We start from the raw sequence: 23,568 nt of genomic DNA, 5'->3' as shown, positions 1-23,568 counted from the left end.
TGGATTTCGTAGTGGAACGGCGCCGTCGTCATGAGCGGGCTGCGACGAAACCCCAGAACGAGGCTAAATCACACGACAATCGCGCGTTTCTCCGCCGTTTTCTCAATTTAAACCCGTGACTATTCGGTGTCAGCGGCGGATATCGGCGGGTCGTGCTCGTATCGCGTCGTGTGATGCGGCGATGTTGGTGCGCTACACGTGGAAAGCGTTTTAAAACATACGATCCGTGTTTTGTTTGTAGCCGGTTAAGCATATGCGCCGCTACGTCCCAACCGCCCTTGAGTGTGTCCTCGGTTTAATTCTCACTCCTGATTGGCCGCAGGCGTCGCTCGTGTCGGCGTCCTCGCTCGCGATTCGCTCGCAGCGCTGTCAATCGTCCCACCCCCCGCCACGTTCGGTCGACTCGGGGTGAGGCCAGTTTGCATCGGCGGAGAGGACGTTGCGTTGTGATTGACGATTCCGCGAACGTGATTGGTTCGCTTCGACACTGTGGGCGTTGACAGACGGCGCAGGCGCCCAGTCGCACTGGCGCGACGTTAACCGCGCCCCCGTTTCGTCGAGAGAACCAATCGCCGCGTCCTGCCGCGTCCCTCCGGCCGATCCAATCCAGCGACAACCCCTTTCTCTCGGCGGTGGTGGGTTGGAGCCGCTGTCCCCTCGGCCTCTCGCATGTTCCCCTCGAAATTTTTGTTTTGAATTAGATGCCCCCGTTGTAGATTCGCTCCCCACTGCAAAGCCCGTGCCGGCCCCGTGTTTTGTTTACCCCCCACACACCGCGTGCATTCCCCCCGGTACCGCAGCAGCAGCATGGCCGTGGTGAGCGGCGGCGGCTCGTCTGGGCCACTTGCCCGGCTCGAGGGCCGCGAATTCGAATACATGATGAAGAAGCGCTCGGTGACCATCGGGCGGAACTCGTCGCAGGGCTCCGTGGACGTCAGCATGGGACACTCCAGCTTCATCTCCCGGCGGCATCTGGAGATCTTCACCGCGAGCGACGAGGGCTCGAGCAGCGGGGACTTTTACCTCCGGTGTCTGGGCAAAAACGGGGTGTTTGTGGACGGCGTGTTTCTCAGACGGGGCGCTCCGCCGCTGCAGCTGCCGAGGATGTGAGTCTGGAGGGTTCAGCACCGCACGACACATTTACACTCATTTGGATTTATTCATTCATTTATTTATGTAGATTTTGAGACGAGGACCACGTTGTTGATGCTCATTGAGTCCATGTTGAGACCTGGTTTATAGTCTTGGATCTGACATGTTTTACTCCTAATATAGCTTTTGTTTGGTCCTGATTTAGCCCTGATATTGTCTCATTTTACTTATTTTAGCCTGGGATTTGACCTAGTTAGACCTGGTTTAGTGTTTGGTTCTTCCATGTTTTGCTCCAAACATGGCATGTGTTTGTCCTGGTTCAGTCCTGGTATACTAGTCCTGGTTTTGTCCTGATTTAAAACAGTTTTGTCTTGGATTTGACCTACTTAGTCCTGTTATTTTCAAATATATATATATATTGATGACACCACCATGTTGACACCTATTTAGTCCTTGCTTAGACCTGGAATAGTCCTGGTTTAGCCTTAGTTCTTACATGCTTTACTCCCATTTTAGCATTTGTTTTGTCCTGGTTTATTATTACTCGTTGTTTAGTCATCATTTAAGTCTATTTGAGCTTTGGGTTTGACCTCATTACTCCTTCATGTGGATATTGAGGACCACCCTGTCGATACCCATTTAGTCCCCGTTTAGACCTGATCTAGTCCTGCTTTAGACCTGGAATAGTCTTGGATTAGACTTAGTTATTGAATGAATTACTCTCATTATTGCATTTGATTCATTCCTGAGTCAATAGTCCCGGATTAGCCCTGGTTTTGGTCTGATTTAGTCCTAATTTAAGGCTATTTTACTTTTGGACGTGACCTAGTTAGTCCTGGTGTGGTTCTAGTCCCGGTTCGGCCTAGATCTGGTTCCGGCCTCAGTTCGTCCACGGCTCTGTGTTTTTATACCGTTTGGCCACGTGCTTTTAGCCTGCTAGCCTCGCACAAGTCCGCATCCTGTTCGCAGAGCCATGTTCTTTGTTGACATTCTTTAGCGGCGTTAGCATCCTGCGCTAGCGTTAGCCGCATTCCGGCCTCGTTTCCCCGTCGCGTTTGGACCGAAAACGTTCACAATCACGTCACCGCGCCTCATAGTGCATTACACGCGTTCATGTGCACGTTTAATATCCAGACATTGAGCAAAAACACGGTAGATATCGCTGTGAAATTGGACCGAGGCTACATGCTAATGCTAAGTGCTGTCGGCGTGTCTTTGAATTCAAGGCGTTGCTACAGCGATAGCGAAGCCTCAGTCAGTCCAAAAACACGGACACAGAACCAAAGATAACCCCCAAATGAACTTCAATGAACTACAATAACAAACAACGACCAGATGTAGTCCAGAAGCATGTGTATGTTAAAGCTTTCTGTATCGAAACTGGTGCAAAAGGCTCGCACAGTTCAATGTTTTTGGTCTCACGTGCTGCGTTTTGCGTTTAAGATTTCGTCATATGTGTTTTAAAAAGTAGTATTGTGTTCAGCTTTCACACTGTCAACCTCAGGAGCGTTTGCATTTGAGAGGAGACTGAAATACAAACTGACAAGCAAATACAGTTCGCGTTTGTTGAGGTCTAAAGTACACAAGTACTACTAGATGTCTCTATGAACTACTGAGTATCTTTGCAGAGGACATAATTGCATAAATAAAAGCAGTTTGATCATCTGGCCTGCTCCAATTTAGATCTTATTGTGCATGAAATTAAAAATGCTTTGGATGAACATATAGAAATGCATTACGAGTTTACTAAATTTACATTATTTGAGATATTTTCATACAACCAAACGTACTTTTTAACACAGAATAACCGTACTTTCTTTACGTGGCCGTGATGGTTTATACTAGTTCGGATTAAGCTAAATATTATTCTAAAACTGCTTAAAGGCTGAAATGTCTCATATTCATGCCATGTTTTCTGCACCTACTTTAGATTCTAGTTTTACTGTTGATTTGTGTGTTTTTGTGTACTTTCTGCCTTCTTTTCAAACTAGTGAAGGCGGTTTGGTGTGCGCCGAGTCACGATTGTTCAGAAGGAAAATGTTACGAGGAAGCGATGGAAACGAGTCGACTCTTTTTGGTTTGACCTCAGTGGTTTTTCTAAAGCAGCAGTGCAAAGTTGCCTCGTCTGTTGTGGGCAAGTTGGTAAATGTTTGTTATTAATGCTTTTCCCGGAATACGATCTAGTCTTTGGCTAAGTTTTTTAGGACGCCGTTTTGATGCCGATACTGTCCACACAAGTCCAGTTTACTTCCTCTGTTCGCCTTTTCACGTTGTAAACAAACCAAGCGGCGCTAACGACGGCTAGCAGTTAGCCGGAGACGTAAACAAAGCGCTGTTTTGCCCACAGCGGGGAACTTTGGCCCGACTTCAGCTCGACCCATGGCGTTCCGAGAGTCAATTATTCACGAGCCCCGTCCCCGATCGCCCTTTACGTGCCACACAAAACACAGTAGTGAGAGTTTAATGGTTTTATCCTGTTCAAATTGTGTTAAAATGCAACTGCAAAGTGAGTCAAGGGTCGAGATTAAGGCTTAAACGACTATATATCGTGATAAAGGCAACTATTGAATTAATAATTTACAAGTTAATTCGTTGCAACTGATCCGTTTGTAGAAATGGTTCAGTCATCGAATAATCGTTAACTGGTCAATAAAACACACCACGATCTGAGAGAAGAGGTTTTAATACACTAAAAACACCAAGGAAATGTGTAAATTACGTTTTTTCTTTTTTTTATGAAAACACTCGACCTAGACGTCCTCAAATGGCCTCGGTTCAGCTTTGTCTGAGTAAAATTTTGTAATTCTAAGCAACTAATCAATTAAACAAAATAATAAATTGCAAGACTAATTGTTTACCGAAGTATTTGTTAGCTGCAGCCCTGTGTTAATCAAATAATCCGGGCTAAAACATGACAAATTGCCAATAATGACTCACAAACTACACATATTGTCTTGGAACCATATTTTTTTGGCTCTAAATATACGTGTACATTATCTCTTGGGGATATTTTGTTTTCCTTTCGTTGGACTGGAGTCGGCTCATGTTTGCGTAGCCTTTCCCTTCCGTGACCTTTGACCCCCGCGCGGCGCCGCCCTGGTTGTTGTTGTCACGTGACGCGGCCGCAAGCTGCAGGCCCAAGCCCGTCGGGAACGTCTCTCATTTTCTAAACAAACATTCGCTCGTTTGTTGAAGCCGGTAAACACGTGGGCGTGGTTTCTACGAAGGGAAAGTAGAACGTTCCGGTTACGACCATAAGCAAGTAACCTAATTTAGAGATCGTTTTATACCCTTTTTCCTCCTCCGTTAGAGCTTCGGCAGCTGTCGATTAATCACAACTAATCTATGATTGAAATAACCGTCGACACGTATAGTATTTGAATAGTCGTTGTACACAGCTTCCAAAACAGGCAGCGAGCTGAGAAGACGAGTTTGAATACTGAAGTTGAGCCGTGATTTCATGAAAATGACGTGAAAATGTGTACGTTGAGTGTATTTGATTTGAAAACGTACTCCACCAGATCCTCACACGCAATTGTGTGGCTTTTGCGCTCTAAACAACTAATCGATATGAATTGCAAGACTAATCGATTAGCAAAGTGATGGTTAGTTACAGCACCAGTTTAGACCTGGTTTATCCCCAGTTTAGACCTGGTTTATCCCCAGTTTAGACCTGGTTTATCCCCAGTTTAGACCTGGTTTATCCCCAATTTAGACCTGGTTTATCCCCAGTTTAGACCTGGTTTATCTTCAGTTTAGACCTGGTTTATCCTCAGTGTAGACCTGGTTTATCTTCAGTTTAGACCTGGTTTATCCTCAGTGTAGACCTGGTTTATCTTCAGTTTAGACCTGGTTTATCCTCAGTGTAGACCTGGTTTATCCTCAGTGTAGACCTGGTTTATCCTCAGTGTAGACCTGGTTTATCCTCAGTTTAGACCTGGTTTATCCCCAGTTTAGCCCATGTACAGTCCTGCACCTTTTGACACTTTTCCCCCGATCAGGCCCTCGCTGAAGTATTTCTGCCAGAGGAGTTTTGTCCTCGTGAATGTCATGCTCTAAAGATAAAAGTCAAAGCGAGAGAGCGGCGTGTTCGTGTTTCTGTGTTTGTCACTTCCTCGTACTTCCTCGTATCCTCTTTGGAATCCGCGTTTCTGATGCATAAACTCGCCCGAATCCCACAGTCGTTTCCCCATAAACTCCGCCCGTTTCCCCTTTAAAAGCCGCGGATGTAAAAACACGGCCACATTGTCTCCATGCCGCGCAGTCCTTTCAAAACGCCGGCCTGGCCGTTGCCAGGGGCAACGGGCCACAATGTGCCCGTCGCTGTCACCCAAATGTGTTTAAATAAAGGCCTCTGTCAGGGCAGAGTATAAATAAAGAGGCGAGGAAGCGCTCTGCGGGAGACGAGGAAATAAAGGAGCGTGTTTTTGTTTTGAACGCTTTGAACCGACGTCACGGCGAAGGAATGTTGGCCCGAGTCAGAACTTCAACTTGGGCTGCACAACGTAGTATTTCAACAAAACTCTCTCACAATAACACCGCGCTCCTCTACCCGACAGAAATGTAGTGTTAAATAAAAGAAAACTCGGGGGGGTTTAAACTAGCCTCGATTTGGTCTGGTTTGGGTTAAGTTTCTATTTTCCATTTTCATCACGTAATTTTATTTTTTACATTCCGTGGAACAATTTTTTTTAACGCATATTCAATCTTTTTTTAGCTCATAGTAATAAACTGATAACTAACAAGGAGCTTTGACTTGAAATAACACATTTTATTCCTAATTTCACGCAAGTATCTCTCCAAAACCTCAATATACCGTATTTTCCGGACTTTTTCATAGTTTTGGCCGGGGTGCGACTTATACTTATATTTATACTTATATACTTGTACTCCGGAGCGACTTATATGTGATATTATTTGTTATTTTCACACTTGCAACTGCATTTCATACTCCAGTGCAACTTATATATATTTTTTTCATATATAAGTATTTTTTCATATAGTAGATGAATGATCCACGCTCAGGACTCTAGCTTTCTGAGAACCGTGTCATTAAAGCAAGTCTTTTTTTAAACTAGCTTGTTTACAAAGTCTGCTCCATGCCACGTGCGCCACCTGTCGTTGCAGAAGGGTATTGCGCCGTTGGTACACATTTACCACGCTGCAGTGGGAAAGAGTGTTTACTTTAACATTTACTTTTTTATTTTTGGAAGCATGAGAACTTGTTTGTGAGAAGAGCTGGAGAGACCAACCGTCACCATGACTCATTGTTCAGAGAGTGAATATCAAAATACACGATTACTTTACTCATTGTTGCAGCTCTAATTAGTACATCTTATTCGTAAAGGAGCATTTTTCAAGTTTAAAATATTAATCTGAATTTGAAAACGTCGCAAATCATACCCAGGAATGTCACATTATTCAGTTAAACGATAATCATGATGATTCTGGTCACAATATAATCGTTAGAACCAAAAATCATAATAACCGTGGTCATTTTCAATCTGCAGTCCAAAAAATAGTCCTAAATGTACATAACTCTTTTATTCGACTGTTCATTTAGTATTTTCAGAAAGTAACATATTGTAAAGTCGATCACAAACTTCAATAATCGTGAAATCGTGATGTTTTTTCTCACAATAATTGTAACACAAACATTTGATATTCTCACGTTAGCTTGAAATGAGACGAGAAATGCGACTTTTCACACTTTTACTTCTGAGCATGACGAACAAACAACTCGACCGCGCGACGAGACGACTCTTTGAAACGTCCGTCATTCCAGCTAAATTTATCCGTTCGCGTCTGATCAATACGACGCCCAAGAAGATGTTTCGCTGCTATTTTTGGCGGTCGCGGCGCGTTCACGACTCGCGGAGGAGAACGCCGCACAAAGAAGGGGGGAAAGAGAACGGCGGGCGAAGGAGAGGGGAAAGAGAACGGCGCCGCACAAAGAAGACGGGAAAGAAAACGGCGCCGCACAAAGAAGACGGGAAAGAGAACGGCGGCGTACAAAGAAGACGGGAAAGAAAACGGCGCCGCACAAAGAAGACGGGAAAGAGAACGGCGCCGCACAAAGAAGATGGGAAAGAGAACGGCGGCGCACAAAGAAGACGGGAAAGAGAACGGCGGCGCACAAAGAAGACGGGAAAGAGAACGGCGGCGCACAAAGAAGACGGGAAAGAGAACGGCGGCGTACAAAGAAGACGGGAAAGAGAACGCCGCACAAAGAAGACGGGAAAGAGAACGGCGGCGTACAAAGAAGACGGGAAAGAGAACGGCGGCGTACAAAGAAGACGGGAAAGAGAACGGCGGCGTACAGAGAAGACGGGAAAGAGAACGCCGCACAAAGAAGACGGGAAAGAGAACGACGGCGTACAAATAAGACGAGAAAGAGAACGCCGCAGCACAAAAAAGACGGGAAAAAGAACGCCGCGCAAAGAAGACGGGAAAGAACGCCGCGCAAAGAAAGAAGACGGGCTGCGCTGGCCTCGACCTTGCATTCCTCCACCGTTCCTCACTCAAAGGAATGAATGGGAACGTTTAGCAAAAGGAGGAAAAACAAAGATGACATAAACTGAGAACGGGAAATGTGCAGGTTTAACCAAGGCTAGAACCAGACTAAATCCAGACTAAACCAAGGCAAGAACCAGACTAAATCCAGACTAAACCAAGGCTAGAACCAGACTAAATCCAGACGAAACCAAGGCTAGAACCAGACTAAACCAAGGCTAGAACCAGACTAAACCAAGGCTAGAACCAGACTAAACCAAGGCTAGAACCAGACTAAACCAAGGCTAGAACCAGACTAAACCAAGGCTGGAACCAGACTAAACCAAGGCTGGAACCAGACTAAACCAAGGCTGGAACCAGACTAAACCAAGGCTGGAACCAGACCAAACCAAGGCTGGAACCAGACTAAACCAAGGCTGGAACCAGACTAAACCAAGGCTGGAACCAGACTAAACCAAGGCTGGAACCAGACTAAACCAAGGCTGGAACCAAGGCTGGAACCAAGGCTAGAACCAGACTAAACCAAGGCTGGAACCAAGGCTAGAACCAGACTAAACCAAGGCTAGAACCAGACTAAATCCAGACTAAACCAAGGCTAGAACCAGACTAAACCAAGGCTAGAACCAGACTAAATCCAGACTAAACCAAGGCTAGAACCAGACTAAACCAAGGCTAGAACCAGACTAAACCAAGGCTAGAACCAGACTAAACCAAGGCTAGAACCAGACTAAACCAAGGCTAGAACCAGACTAAACCAAGGCTAGAACCAGACTAAACCTAGGCTAGAACCAGACTAAATCCAGACAAAACCAAGGCTAGAACCAGACTAAATCCAGACTAAACCAAGGCTAGAACCAGACTAAATCCAGACTAAACCAAGGCTAGAACCAGACTAAATCCAGACTAAACCTAGGCTAGAACCAGACTAAATCCAGACTAAACCAAGGCTAGAACCAGACTAAATCCAGACTAAACCAAGGCTAGAACCAGACTAAATCCAGACTAAACCAAGGCTAGAACCAGACTAAATCCAGACTAAACCAAGGCTAGAACCAGACTAAATCCAGACTAAACCAAGGCAAGAACCAGACTAAATCCAGACTAAACCAAGGCTAGAACCAGACTAAATCCAGACTAAACCAAGGCTAGAACCAGACTAAACCAAGGCTAGAACCAGACTAAACCAAGGCTAGAACCAGACTAAACCAAGGCTAGAACCAGACTAAACCAAGGCTAGAACCAGACTAAACCAAGGCTAGAACCAGACTAAACCAAGGCTAGAACCAGACTAAACCAAGGCTAGAACCAGACTAAACCTAGGCTAGAACCAGACTAAATCCAGACTAAACCTAGGCTAGAACCAGACTAAATCCAGACTAAACCTAGGCTAGAACCAGACTAAATCCAGACTAAACCAAGGCTAGAACCAGACTAAATCCAGACTAAACCAAGGCTAGAACCAGACTAAATCCAGACTAAACCAAGGCTAGAACCAGACTAAATCCAGACTAAACCTAGGCTAGAACCAGACTAAATCCAGACTAAACCAAGGCTAGAACCAGACTAAATCCAGACTAAACCAAGGCTAGAACCAGACTAAATCCAGACTAAACCAAGGCAAGAACCAGACTAAATCCAGACTAAACAAGGACTCAAAGTGGACTACAGCAACATTACATCATTGTGTGTGTAACTCTTTAAACGTGAGTTATTTATCATATTTATCAAGATGTGGTTTGTGTTTTTGGTTTTGTGGTGTAAGTAAAGTATATAAGATTTAACTGCGAGATTCAGTGCCGAGAAAACAATTCTGGTCGTTTCTTAAAGGCGCAATGGACGATTTTTTTCGGCGATTTGAGAACTCAGGTGGAAGTGCGCATGTGCACTCCCTCGTGCGGACTGATACAACACACACATGCGTTTGTTTATTAGCGCAACGGATCGCATCTTCATTTTGTCCCGTACACTGAGGGAACTATATTATGATAGATCAATGCGCTTAGACACGCGTAACCGTGCTGCTATCATGGGGACGAGCCACACGCGGCTGCATGTGAGCGGTAGGTGCGTTTTATGATTGATACGTGGCAGGACTAATAGGCAGAACACGCCACGAGGAAATAAGACTAAAATTTTGGCCAAAAAAAATCGGCTATTCAACCTTTAACACCGTCAAAATGCAGGCGCGGAAAACAAGAATCGTTCAGGAAGCGGTATCGAAAAGACTCTTAACTCTCAATATTTGAATTTTTCTTCAATCCGACAGCAAAATATTACGGGAGTTTGACCTCTGTACCCACAGTAGGGACAGTTTAGCTCCATGATTATAAAACATCTTAACATGTATTTTTAATTGTAGTTTTCTAATAAAATACAACTGTTGCGTTGCTCAGTGCTTAGTAGTTGAATTACTAATTGAATAATCGTTATCTGGACTATACACAGACTCCAAAACATGCCATGTGCTGAGAGATGATGTTTTATGACTCATGAGTTTAAAAAAAAAAAACTTAAATTTTGTGTGTAAATGAAGTCAATCAGGATGTCCTCTTCACTTCAGCTCAGACAAAGTTAGTGAAAAGAACTACCGTAGTTTCCAGACTATAAGGCGCACTTAATAGCCTTATATTTTTTCAAAAAACAACAGTGCGCCATATAATCCAGTTTGCCTTATAGTGCGGAATATACGGTAATTGCTTTGTTGTTTAGAACTAGAAATACACATTAAGATCGATTCGTTGCAGCCCTGTCTGTGGTTGAGTGGTTCTGCTTCATGTCCTTCCCCTCTCTCATCCCCATTTCCACGCTACACTGTCCGGTCCGACAGAGCGACACCACAGGACTTCAAACTGTCAACGTGTTTCAGAAACCTAGGATTTTTCCAAAGTAACAATAAAATGGTTTCTTTTGTGTCTTGAACGCTGATTTTGTGGAGCAGAAATGACACACAAGCTCCTTCTGGGTTTGGTCGAACTCTTTTAAAATGTGTGATTTCTTCTGTCTTTTTTTTTTAATTTATTTTTTATTTAAAGAAGTGACAGATTCAGAGATTCTAAAAAACGACCTCCGACCATTTCTGCACGACCCAGAGTTCGTCTGAACGTCAGCTTTAAAACTCTCGCAACTCACGGCTTCCTATATCCATGAGATTGACCGGTAGATTAACATGAAGGACGCGGGGTGGGCGTGGCTTTGGCTTGGGCTCCCATTCATTGAACTCGTGTTTGAACGAGGAAATGAAGAATACGCGTCTTGATCGATTATATCAGAATAATTTTGTCGTTGCCATTTAAGTAGCCCAAGTCCTCCTCATGTGGACATGTCCAGCTCGCCTGGAGTCACGTTCTCTTCTGATCGCATTGTAAGGACGCTACTTGTCCCGATGAGATGATCTGCGCGTCCACAACTCGAGCGTGGGAAAAATTACTGCGCCGTTGGATCAAATCACTGTGGCCAAATTTAAGCTCAATAAGACATTTTCATTCATTGCACACTTTGTGTTCCTGTCAAGACTCAATAAAGTTTATCAAACTGACTTGTTTGGTCACGGGATGATTCATTTTCTGAGAAGCTGTCAGTCTGGGTTAGTTTATGACATTGAAGGTATTTTTGTACACCGCAGTATAATAAGAGTTATTTTCAATTGTCTTGCATTGATAACTATAATTATGTAGATAATGTAGAGAGATGGGCGTAGGGCCTATATTCTAAGAAAATTATTTAGAATAAAATTGTATTTTTAAATTCAACTCTGACTTTTGGATGGTAGAAATGTGATTTGATAATGAAAAAAAAACAAAAAAAGATTTTTTATTTTTATTCCGTCCTCCCCTTTAAAAATGCCAAGGAAAATCCGTGAAACAACAAATAAAAAAACTCACCTAACGATAATATATAAACTTTGACACAATAATGCTAAACCCCACAACCTTTCTAAATGTACAATGTTATTTGAAAAAATTTGAGAATTAGTTTAGTTTGCATATTTAATGAGGCGTCAAGTTATTTATTCAACTGTTTATTGCTCAAATCTTATAATTAAAAAGAAAAATGGCAAAAAGTGACGTGTAGTTTTAGTAAATTTAGTGTTTTGTGTCAAAAATACAGTTCTAAAACGATGGTTAATATGCATAAGAAGTTTTTTAGAAAGTAATTAAAAGAGAAAACTTTTTGCTTATTGCATTAAAACCCTTAAAAAATAACGATGTTGCTACGGTAATTGTGACAGTCCAACACTAATCGGGATTTATCCGCGTGTTCTGAGCTCGTTTTCTCGTTCGCTAGTTGACGTTTGTGCAGAAAATCTTCTTAAACGGGGCCAGTCTCGTCAAACCCGCCTCGCTTTTCAAATTAAATTACCGCAGCGTTATCATCCCCGTCGGCTAATTAGCGAGCGCGGCGCAGGAACAGCGTTGAAGCGGTGGCGAGCGCTTAGGCTGTTGCCGTTTTTAGGGTTTTATCGGGCGGCACGTGGACCACGAAATGGAGGGTTTATGGGCGGAAACGTGTCAAAATTGTCCTTTAATCGTTAGTGGCAACCGCCGTCAAAGAATGAGTCATAATGGACCAGAGTGACACAGGATGACACAGGTTTAACTCATAATGCAACTCTGAGCGAACGTGACACCATGGAACTGAGATGGTATCGATTAAATTAGACATTTCTAATTTTGTCTTTATTCTTTGTATTTATACCTGTTGTACATATAAATTATAGTTTTACACCGATCGAGCAGGTATTTGTGGAGAAAACGTAGAAAAATCCGTAAAAAATGACAGGAAGTGACATGACAGCAGGGACACTCATACCAGTCAAAGTTTATGTAGAATTTACACAAAGAAACAACTTTTTTGACTCTAAACATTAATTCAAGAAAATAAAGTCGCTCTCAAATATTTGACTTTAGATGAGTTTTGGCCCAGTGTTTGCTGGGTAATTTCCTAGTGTGATGTCATCAATTACAAACAAGAAGTGAAATTATAAACCTATAAAATGTGCTATTCTATGACTTTTTTGTTTTTTTTTGCAAATTCAAAATACATTTATCTTAACTGCGTTATAGTTCCATGAGTCGTCCGGCCTGTAGGGGGCGCTCAAAACTCACAGTTCTCAAAATTAATAGCTTTTCTGCTTAATCGTAATTTTCTGCGTGAATTCCAATGCAGTTGTTGTTTTTTGTGTGCAGTTTTGGTTACATAAAGTGTTCTCGCTGGGCTGAGGTTGAAGGATGGCGGTGGGACAAACCGTGCAGCGAAAAGTACTACGGCGCCGTAGTACTTTTCGTTATCTTAATACCTGGCAGTATCTTTTGGGCATAGCAGTGACCAGCTGAAGCATGGCAGCTCGCCATGCCAAAGCCCCTCAGCGAGAACAATGATACACCAAGATGCTCTGGGACACTTCTGTGGGATTGTAGATGTTTTTGCACCTGCTCTTTTGACGACTTTCAAAATTATGTCTAAATGTTGATATATTCTGATCTCAATCTGTCATAAATGTGCTCAAATATACCTTTTTAATATTGCAGAAGTATTAGTTATTATTATGATTGTTATGATTATATCCACATGCTGGATAATCCTCAAACCGCTCGATCCTGAACTTCGTTTGTCTCCGTTGCTAATGGTGCAGCCGTTCTTGTCATACGGTGAGTCCAAACGCGCCGAGCTCCACTTTGTTTTTGCTAATTACCTCTGAGCTGTGTCTGAGTCGTGTCGGAGTCGACGGCGCGTCGGCTCCCGAGCTTCACCGCCGCGTGTCATCGATGTCAAAACGGAGACGACGAGCATTAAAAACAGATAAAAACTGTTTCCACTTGGTTTAATCTGTTTACTCTGGATTATAGGTTTTTTACTAGGTTTTACTGCCTTTGTGTGAAGTAGTTCTGATTAATCGTAATAATTGCGACTATCTAAATAATTGTTAATAGTTTTATGGACTTTACAGACTCTAAAACACATGCTAAAAGGTTTTTATATGATTTATATAACTACGATATCTATTTTATGACAAAAACGGAATGTCAATAAATCAAAATGTAAAGTAAAATTTGTTTTTACATAAATAATGCATATTCTATATCTAGAAGCCTTTAGTCGCTATATTTACACTTTTTATTTGGCTAAAATGTATTTGAAATTCATAATTGTTTGCCTTGTCTTAAATGTTTTATTCACCAAACTTTGCCTTTTGTATGAATTAGTGTTGATTAATCTGAACATCTGACTATTTAAATAATTGTTAATCGTTACAAAGACTTGAGAGAGGCTAAAACACAGGACGGCAGCATTATTAAATCAAAACCTCAAAGAAGCATAAACAGTTTATTTTTTTCCATTAGTCAAGCCTTTTTATTGTACAGTGAGACTTTATAAATAAATGTTGCTATAAAAATAGTAATCGGCAGTGGACGCATTTAAAGTTCTTTTGAGCTTCTTTAAATGGACAGATGTCATTTTCATACTTGGCTCTAATGGTCAAAATCTGACCAAAGTGTGTCGTTTGCATCTAAATATCACATTTATCCTCCGCGGATGCTAGTTGTCGTTAGCGTTACCGCGACGGCGAAACCGACCCGACTCGACCACGCCCGTCTGTCACGTTTGTCACATGTTTAAGGCGTGTCTCTCCCCTCTCCTCCTGCAGGTGCACGTTCCGGTTCCCCAGCACCAACATAAAGATCTCGTTCACGGCCCTGTCCAGCGGGAGGAAGTTGAAGCGCGAGGCCCCGGAGTCGCCCGTCAAAGCTGTCCAGCCGCAGATCTCCCCGCTGACCATCAACATCCCCGAAAACATCGCGCACCTCATGCCATCGCTGCCGTCGCCCACCGGGACCATCAGGTGGCGCACAGGGTGTTGTCTACATTAGTTTAAAGTTAGAAAATGTGAAATACAAAAGCCAAGGCAACCAAAAGCAGGTTTAAAAGCCAGGATAATTGTGTTAAAACTACGTTAACGTGGATACTCCATTTTCAATACCGATTTTGATGCCAAAGTCGTAATTAAAGGCTCTTTTTCTAGGTTACGGATTTAGACTAAATGACATTTACAAGAACACCAAGCGAGTAGAGACTAAGAGCTAGTCTCTACTCTTTTGTTTGCTAAGTAGAGGTGGAAGGGTTGTTTTTGTATCGATTAGTATTGAAAATCTATTAATAGATGCTAAAACTAGAGCTTTTCGCCATTGGCTGCTTTGGATTCTAATTAAAGTTGTCAAAAGTATCAGAAATCGGATGCGATCATGAAACTAGTGTTGAAACGAGAGTCATCTGAGCAAGGAACAAAAAAATCCCACAAACGGTAGAAAATGTGACTTTTCCTGAACAGATTTTGGAACGATCTCGAGCTTCATCAGAACTAGAACAAGACCACAGCGTTTAAGAAAGAAAGAACTATTAGTTTGTGTTGAAAATGTAATTTAGTCTGAAACCGTAACCTAAAAAAAGAGGCTTTAATTACAACTTTGATATCGGTATGGAGAAGAGTATCCAGAGTATCCACGTTAGCGTTGAATTTATCACAATTATCCCTGTTATGACCGTAGTCTGAACATGGTGAACCAGAGAAACCCGGATACTGACGTCTCTGTTCACATGCGGACTGAGAGTTTTTTGGAGTGGTAACCATGGCAACTGTGGCACAGATACAGCACTAAACATGTAAGTCTGCAAACGTCTGACTTTAGAGCACGTTTCTAACAACAAAGGGTTTTTACAAGTTTCTAATTGTGACTTTTTTGGGTGTATTTGTACCTGTTGTACATATAAGTGATAGTTTTACACCAATCGAGCAGATATTTGTGGAGAAAACGTAATTACATTACACCAGGGACACTCATTCCAACATTTTTATAATTTTTTGTAAAATTCAAAATATATTTATCTTAAAGGCGGTATGGACGATTTTTCGGCGATTTGAGAACGCAGGCGGAAGTGCGCATGCGCACTCCCCCGTGCGGACTGATACAACACACGTGCGTTTGTTTATTAGCGCAACGGAGCGCATCGCTCGTCTCCCGTAGATTTCTGTCCACTTCTGTCACAGCTCGAACTGTCTTTCTCCGTCTTCATTTTGCCCCGTACACTGAGGGACCTATATTATGATAGATCCATGCGCTTAGGCACGCGGAAACGTGAGGAGGAACCGCACGCGGCTGCAGGTGAGCGATAGGTGCGTTTTATGATTGATACGTGGCAGGACAAATGATTTATCCACGCCGCGAGGAAATATGATACAAAATTTGCTGAAAAAAATTGGCGGTATGGACGATTTTTCGGCGATTTGAGAATGCAGGTGGATGTGCGCATGCGCACTCCCCCGTGCGGACTGATACAACACACATGTGCGTTTGTTTATTAGTGCAATGCATCTCTCGTCTCCCGTAGATTTCTGTCCACTTCTGAGTCAGCTCGAACTGTCTTTCTCCGTCTTCATTTTGCCCCGTACACTGAGGGAACTATATTCTGATAGATCCATGCGCTTAGGCACGCGGAAACGTGGGGACGAACCGAAAGCGGCTGCAGGTGAGCGATAGGTGCGTTTTATGATTGATACGTGGCAGGACTAATCGGCAGAACACGCCACGAGGAAATAAGACTCAGATTTGTGCCATTCAACCTTTAACTGCGTTTTAAGTCAATAAGTCGTCCGACCTGTAGGGGGCGCTTTAACGCACAGGCGGTCACAGGCGGTCACAAAAACGAGCATAAAAATGAGCATCAAAAACGCAACAAACAGCGACAAAACCACAAATAAAACATCCGTCAGTTAATTTTACAGCCTTTTTGTCTATTCTCTATGACGTGTTTTAAAATGTGAACTTTGAACAGAATCAAATTATTAAAACATAAATCACAAATCTAATCTCAATACTGGTCAAAAAAATCACCATTCCATATGTTTCCCAGACTGTGCTGAAGTTACAATAACAATTGATATTTAACTATTTGCGATCCAAGCTGACTTGATGTATTTTATCTTGAAAAGTGGTACGTGGGATTTGTTTGCTTTTAGATTGCTGTAATACATTTAATTTCAAACCAATTTTTTATTTTATTTATTATTTTAAAATTGAATAAAAATATATTTTTCATTTTATTTTCTTATTTATCTTTATCTAATTCATCATTTATTTTTTTATTTTGTTTATTTTTATTTGTAGAGTATAATTTGTTTGCAGAGTATTTCAGGAAAAGATACATTAAAATTACAATACAAAAAATGAATAATCAACAAAGATTAATTAAAAAGAGAAGAGTGAGCGTTTGTGTAGGAGGAGAGTCAGTGGAGTGAGCGTGTGTGTAGGAGGAGAGTCAGTGGAGTGAGCGTGTGTGTAGGAGGAGAGTCAGTGGAGTGAGCGTGTGTGTAGGAGGAGAGTCAGTGGAGTGAGCGTGTGTGTAGGAGGAGAGTCAGTGGAGTGAGCGTGTGTGTAGGAGGAGAGTCAGTGGAGTGAGCGTGTGTGTAGGAGGAGAGTCAGTGGAGTGAGCGTGTGTGTAGGAGGAGAGTCAGTGGAGTGAGCGTGTGTGTAGGAGGAGAGTCAGTGGAGTGAGCGTGTGTGTAGGAGGAGAGTCAGTGGAGTGAGCGTGTGTGTAGGAGGAGAGTCAGTGGAGTGAGCGTGTGTGTAGGAGGAGAGTCAGTGGAGTGAGCGTTTGTGTAGGAGGAGAGTCAATGGAGTGAGCGTGTGTGTAGGAGACAGTGGAGTGAGTCAGTGGAGTGAGCGTTTGTGAGTCAATGGAGTGAGCGTTTGTGTAGGAGAGTCAGTGGAGTGAGCGTGTGTAGGAGAGTCAGTGGAGTGAGCGTGTGTGTGGGAGTGAGCGTTTGTGAGTGAGCGTTTGTGAGTGAGCGTTTGTGAGTGAGCGTTTGTGAGTGAGCGTATGTGAGTCAATGGAGTGAGCGTTTGTGTAGGAGAGTCAGTGGAGTGAGCGTGTGTGTAGGAGAGTCAGTGGAGTGAGCGTTTGTGAGTGAGCGTTTGTTAGTGAGCGTATGTGAGTCAATGGAGTGAGCGTTTGTGTAGGAGAGTCAATGGAGTGAGCGTGTGTGTAGGAGAGTCAGTGGAGTGAGCGTGTGTAGGAGAGTCAGTGGAGTGAGCGTGTGTGTGGGAGTGAGCGTTTGTGAGTGAGCGTTTGTGAGTGAGCGTTTGTGAGTGAGCGTTTGTGAGTGAGCGTTTGTGAGTGAGCGTATGTGAGTCAATGGAGTGAGCGTTTGTGTAGGAGAGTCAGTGGAGTGAGCGTGTGTGTAGGAGAGTCAGTGGAGTGAGCGTTTGTGAGTGAGCGTTTGTTAGTGAGCGTATGTGAGTCAATGGAGTGAGCGTTTGTGTAGGAGAGTCAATGGAGTGAGCGTGTGTGTAGGAGAGTCAGTGGAGTGAGCGTGTGTGTAGGAGAGTCAGTGGAGTGAGCGTTTGTGAGTGAGCGTTTGTTAGTGAGCGTATGTGAGTCAATGGAGTGAGCGTTTGTGTAGGAGAGTCAATGGAGTGAGCGTGTGTGTAGGAGAGTCAGTGGAGTGAGCGTGTGTAGGAGAGTCAGTGGAGTGAGCGTGTGTGTGGGAGTGAGCGTTTGTGAGTGAGCGTTTGTGAGTGAGCGTTTGTGAGTGAGCGTTTGTGAGTGAGCGTATGTGAGTCAATGGAGTGAGCGTTTGTGTAGGAGAGTCAGTGGAGTGAGCGTGTGTGTAGGAGAGTCAGTGGAGTGAGCGTTTGTGAGTGAGCGTTTGTTAGTGAGCGTATGTGAGTCAATGGAGTGAGCGTTTGTGTAGGAGAGTCAATGGAGTGAGCGTTTGTGTAGGAGAGTCAATGGAGTGAGCGTGTGTGTAGGAGAGTCAGTGGAGTGAGCGTTTGTGTAGGAGAGTCAATGGAGTGAGCGTGTGTGTAGGAGAGTCAGTGGAGTGAGCGTGTGTGTAGGAGAGTCAGTGGAGTGAGCGTTTGTGAGTGAGCGTTTGTTAGTGAGCGTATGTGAGTCAATGGAGTGAGCGTGTGTGTAGGAGAGTCAGTGGAGTGAGCGTGAGTCTTTAAGCTCTTAATCCACACGGAGCTGCAAAACTCTGTAATCTTCTGTCACTTAGAACAGAAGAAGACAACAACAACGACAAAGAACATTCTCTGCATCTTCTGCTCTCACACCGGCTGACCTCATGTCCTCTGCATTCATACATGTCTCTGGGCCTCCTCTGGGCCACCCCTGGGCCACCCCTGTGCCTCCCGCTTCTTGCAGCTCTAGCATCTTCTACACCATATCTACACCATATCTTGACCGTATCGTCACCGTCCCTCTTCTGTGTATCCAGACCATCTCCATCTGAACGCATCGCTGTCGTTGAATCGCCGCAGACACTGGGAGATCTCCACGAGGTCTTTGGGCGTTTGGTCGATTAATTAGTCGTTAGCGTCTTAGAGATCCACACGCTTTTGCCACGCCTCTGCTTGAGTCGACTTCAGCCCCAGTGCGACGGGCCAACACTGGGCCAACACTGGGCCAACACTGGGCCAACACTGGGCCAACACTGGGCCAACACTGGGCCAACACTGGGCCAACACTGGGCCAACACGGGGCCAACTCCGTTCAGTTTCTTATGATGTTGACGTCGTATAGCGCTAGCATCGTTAGCAACATGCGCAGATGCTAACGGGGGTAGCTTGAGTCAGAGTTCAGGGGTTGCGCTAACTTGTCGTCTTTTGAACGCTGTAACCATGGAAATAAAACTGTAATGCACTTGATAATGGAATAGAAGAGGCTCGAACAAAGAAATATGAACTAGGGCTGTAATGATTAGTTGAATAATCGTGACTGGCAGAAAATAAAAGATCATTTTCTGGACTTAACACACTCTAAAACGCAAAAGAAAAGACCTTTTTAATACAAAGTCGGTGGTATTATTACATCAAAATGTCAATAAAGCATAAAACATTTCGGTTTTGTATCAATAATTCACTTTATTCATAAATATTCTGCATAGACTGTAATAGACGCCTTAAGTCACCATGTTTCAACCTTTTTATTCATAAAGAACGACACGTGACCCGCGTTATTCAACCACACGTTCCTTCTCCGCAGCGCTGCTAACTCGTGCCCCTCCAGTCCCCGGGGGGCCGGCTCCTCTGGATACAGACTGGGCAGTCGCATGGTCAGCTCGGCCGAACTCCAGCTCATCAACGACAACTCCCAACCAGAGCACGACAAGGACAACTCCGGAGGGGACAGTCCCAAGGTACGGCGCCGGGACACGGGTGCTGTCCACTCCTCCTGGTGCTGATCAGAGTTCTGTCACGCTTCAGTCCAGATGTAGATGTGTTTGATACTGGTCCAGTTGGAGTTTGGTGGAGGTTTAGCACACGGTCAGTTTGGATTTTTGTCCCAGTTTAGTGTGGAAATGTGAGCGCGGGTCTAGAACTCAAATCCGGACTGAAGCTGGACCAAACTTGTACCAAACCAGATCTAAAACTGCACTATATCTGGACTCGGCGAAGTCTAAAGCCGCTCTGAAATATGACCCGATTGGACCAGTATGAAGTGGATCTAAGAGGGGAGTCCGGGCTGAACTGTACCGGACCGAACCGGGACTGAACTTAGGCTAAAACCTGACCAAAAGTGATCTTAAACCTGATTAAACCAGAACTGGGCCATTTGTATTTTTAATAAGGACTAAACCTGGACTAAACCTGGACTAAACCTGGACTAAACCTGGACTAAACCTGGACTAAACCTGGACTAAACCTGGACTAAACCTGGACTAAACCTGGACTAAACCTGGACTATACACAGGCCTTGATTAATGTTTATCTTATTGTCGTTTGGATTTTACAATGAAAAGCACCGAAACACCACTTACCTTAAGAACAGAGCGTTTTCCACGTAGACTGACCCATATGTGTGTTTTTGTGTCTCCAGGACGACTCGAAGCCTCCGTACTCTTATGCACAGCTCATCGTCCAGGCCATCACTCTGGCCCAGGACAAACAGCTCACACTGAACGGCATCTACAATCACATCACCAAGAACTACCCGTACTACCGCACCGCCGACAAGGGCTGGCAGGTGAGGGCAATATCTGACCGCAGCACCTGACCACAGCATATGAGAGCAGCACCTGACCACAGCATATGAGGGCACCTGACCACAGTATATGAGGGCACCTGACCACAGTATATGAGGGCACCTGACCACAGTATATGAGGACACCTGACCACAGTATATGAGGACACCTGACCACAGCATATGAGGACACCTGACCACAGCATATGAGGACACCTGACCACAGTATATGAGGGCACCTGACCACAGCATATGAGGACACCTGACCACAGCATATGAGGGCACCTGACCACAGCATATGAGGACACCTGACCACAGCATATGAGGACACCTGACCACAGTATATGAGGGCACCTGACCACAGCATATGAGGACACCTGACCACAGCATATGAGGACACCTGACCGCAGCATATGAGGACACCTGACCACAGTATATGAGGGCAGCACCTGACCGCAGCATATGAGGACACCTGACCACAGCATATGAGGACACCTGACCGCAGCATATGAGGGCAGCACCTGACCGCAGCATATGAGGACACCTGACCGCAGCATATGAGGACACCTGACCACAGCATATGAGGACACCTGACCACAGTATGAGGACACCTGACCGCAGCATATGAGGACACCTGACCGCAGCATATGAGGGCAGCACCTGACCACAGTATATGAGGACACCTGACCACAGTATATGAGGACACCTGACCACAGCATATGAGGACACCTGACCACAGCATATGAGGACACCTGACCACAGTATATGAGGGCACCTGACCACAGCATATGAGGACACCTGACCACAGCATATGAGGGCACCTGACCACAGCATATGAGGACACCTGACCACAGCATATGAGGACACCTGACCACAGTATATGAGGGCACCTGACCACAGCATATGAGGACACCTGACCACAGCATATGAGGACACCTGACCGCAGCATATGAGGACACCTGACCACAGTATATGAGGGCAGCACCTGACCGCAGCATATGAGGACACCTGACCGCAGCATATGAGGGCAGCACCTGACCACAGCATATGAGGACACCTGACCGCAGCATATGAGGACACCTGACCACAGCATATGAGGACACCTGACCACAGTATGAGGACACCTGACCGCAGCATATGAGGACACCTGACCGCAGCATATGAGGGCAGCACCTGACCACAGTATATGAGGACACCTGACCACAGTATATGAGGACACCTGACCACAGCATATGAGGACACCTGACCACAGCATATGAGGACACCTGACCACAGTATATGAGGGCACCTGACCACAGCATATGAGGACACCTGACCACAGCATATGAGGGCACCTGACCACAGCATATGAGGACACCTGACCACAGCATATGAGGACACCTGACCACAGTATATGAGGGCACCTGACCACAGCATATGAGGACACCTGACCACAGCATATGAGGACACCTGACCGCAGCATATGAGGACACCTGACCACAGTATATGAGGGCAGCACCTGACCGCAGCATATGAGGACACCTGACCGCAGCATATGAGGGCAGCACCTGACCACAGCATATGAGGACACCTGACCGCAGCATATGAGGACACCTGACCACAGCATATGAGGACACCTGACCACAGTATGAGGACACCTGACCGCAGCATATGAGGACACCTGACCGCAGCATATGAGGGCAGCACCTGACCACAGCATATGAGGACACCTGACCGCAGCATATGAGGACACCTGACCACAGTATATGAGGGCAGCACCTGACCACAGCATATGAGGGCAGCACCTGACCACAGCATATGACCGCAGCACCTGACCGCAGCACATGAGTGCAGCACCTGACCACAGCATATGACCGCAGCACCTGACCGCAGCATATGAGTGCAGCACCTGACCGCAGCACCTGACCACAGCATATGAGGGCAGCACCTGACCACAGCATATGAGGGCAGCACCTGACCACAGCATGAGTGCAGCACCTGACCACAGCATATGACCGCAGCACCTGACCGCAGCATATGAGTGCAGCACCTGACCGCAGCACCTGACCACAGCATATGAGGACAGCACCTGACCACAGCACCTGACCACAGCATATGAGGGCAGCACCTGACCACAGCATATGAGTGCAGCACCTGACCACAGCACCTGACCACAGCATATGAGTGCAGCACCTGACCACAGCACCTGACCACAGCATATGAGGGCAGCACCTGACCACAGCATATGAGGGCAGCACCTGACCACAGCATATGAGGGCAGCACCTGACCACAGCATATGAGGGCAGCACCTGACCACAGCACCTGACCACAGTATATGAGGACACCTGACCACAGTATATGAGGGCACCTGACCACAGCATATGAGGACACCTGACCGCAGCATATGAGGACACCTGACCACAGTATATGAGGGCACCTGACCACAGTATATGAGGACACCTGACCACAGTATATGAGGGCACCTGACCACAGCATATGAGGACACCTGACCACAGCATATGAGGACACCTGACCACAGTATATGAGGGCACCTGACCACAGCATATGAGGGCAGCACCTGACCACAGCATATGAGGGCAGCACCTGACCACAGCATATGAGGGCAGCACCTGACCACAGCATGACCGCAGCACCTGACCGCAGCACATGAGGGCAGCACCTGACCGCAGCACATGAGGGCAGCACCTGACCGCAGCACCTGACCACAGCATATGACCGCAGCACCTGACCGCAGCATATGAGTGCAGCACCTGACCACAGCATATGAGTGCAGCACCTGACCGCAGCACCTGACCACAGCATATGAGTGCAGCACCTGACCGCAGCACCTGACCACAGCATATGAGGGCAGCACCTGACCACAGCACCTGACCACAGCATATGAGGGCAGCACCTGACCACAGCACCTGACCACAGCATATGAGTGCAGCACCTGACCACAG

The 23,568-nt window shown here is 45.2% G+C and overlaps 1 protein-coding gene across 3 annotated transcripts in view; it reads left to right on the top strand.

The window, feature by feature from the left end:
• Positions 1-594: 594 nt before the first annotated feature.
• Positions 595-23,568, top strand: part of LOC140358030 (forkhead box protein K2-like) — a 32,907-nt gene continuing 9,933 nt past the window's right edge. For all 3 annotated transcript variants that reach the window (XM_072442671.1, XM_072442670.1, XM_072442669.1), the window contains exons 1-4: positions 595-1,106; positions 14,252-14,446; positions 19,648-19,801; positions 20,482-20,628. In XM_072442671.1, coding sequence (XP_072298772.1) covers positions 808-1,106; positions 14,252-14,446; positions 19,648-19,801; positions 20,482-20,628 — 795 coding nt within the window. In that variant the 5' untranslated portion in view covers positions 595-807. The remainder of the gene's footprint in view (positions 1,107-14,251; positions 14,447-19,647; positions 19,802-20,481; positions 20,629-23,568) is intronic.

Source organism: Eucyclogobius newberryi, unplaced genomic scaffold (genome assembly GCF_026437365.1).
Source record: "Eucyclogobius newberryi isolate DKJ021-1_F unplaced genomic scaffold, fEucNew1.0.hap1 SCAF_13, whole genome shotgun sequence".
Classification (NCBI taxonomy): domain Eukaryota; kingdom Metazoa; phylum Chordata; class Actinopteri; order Gobiiformes; family Gobiidae; genus Eucyclogobius; species Eucyclogobius newberryi.
The sequence above is the reverse complement of the archived record's forward strand: the minus strand, read 5'-3'. Positions and strand labels throughout refer to the sequence as shown.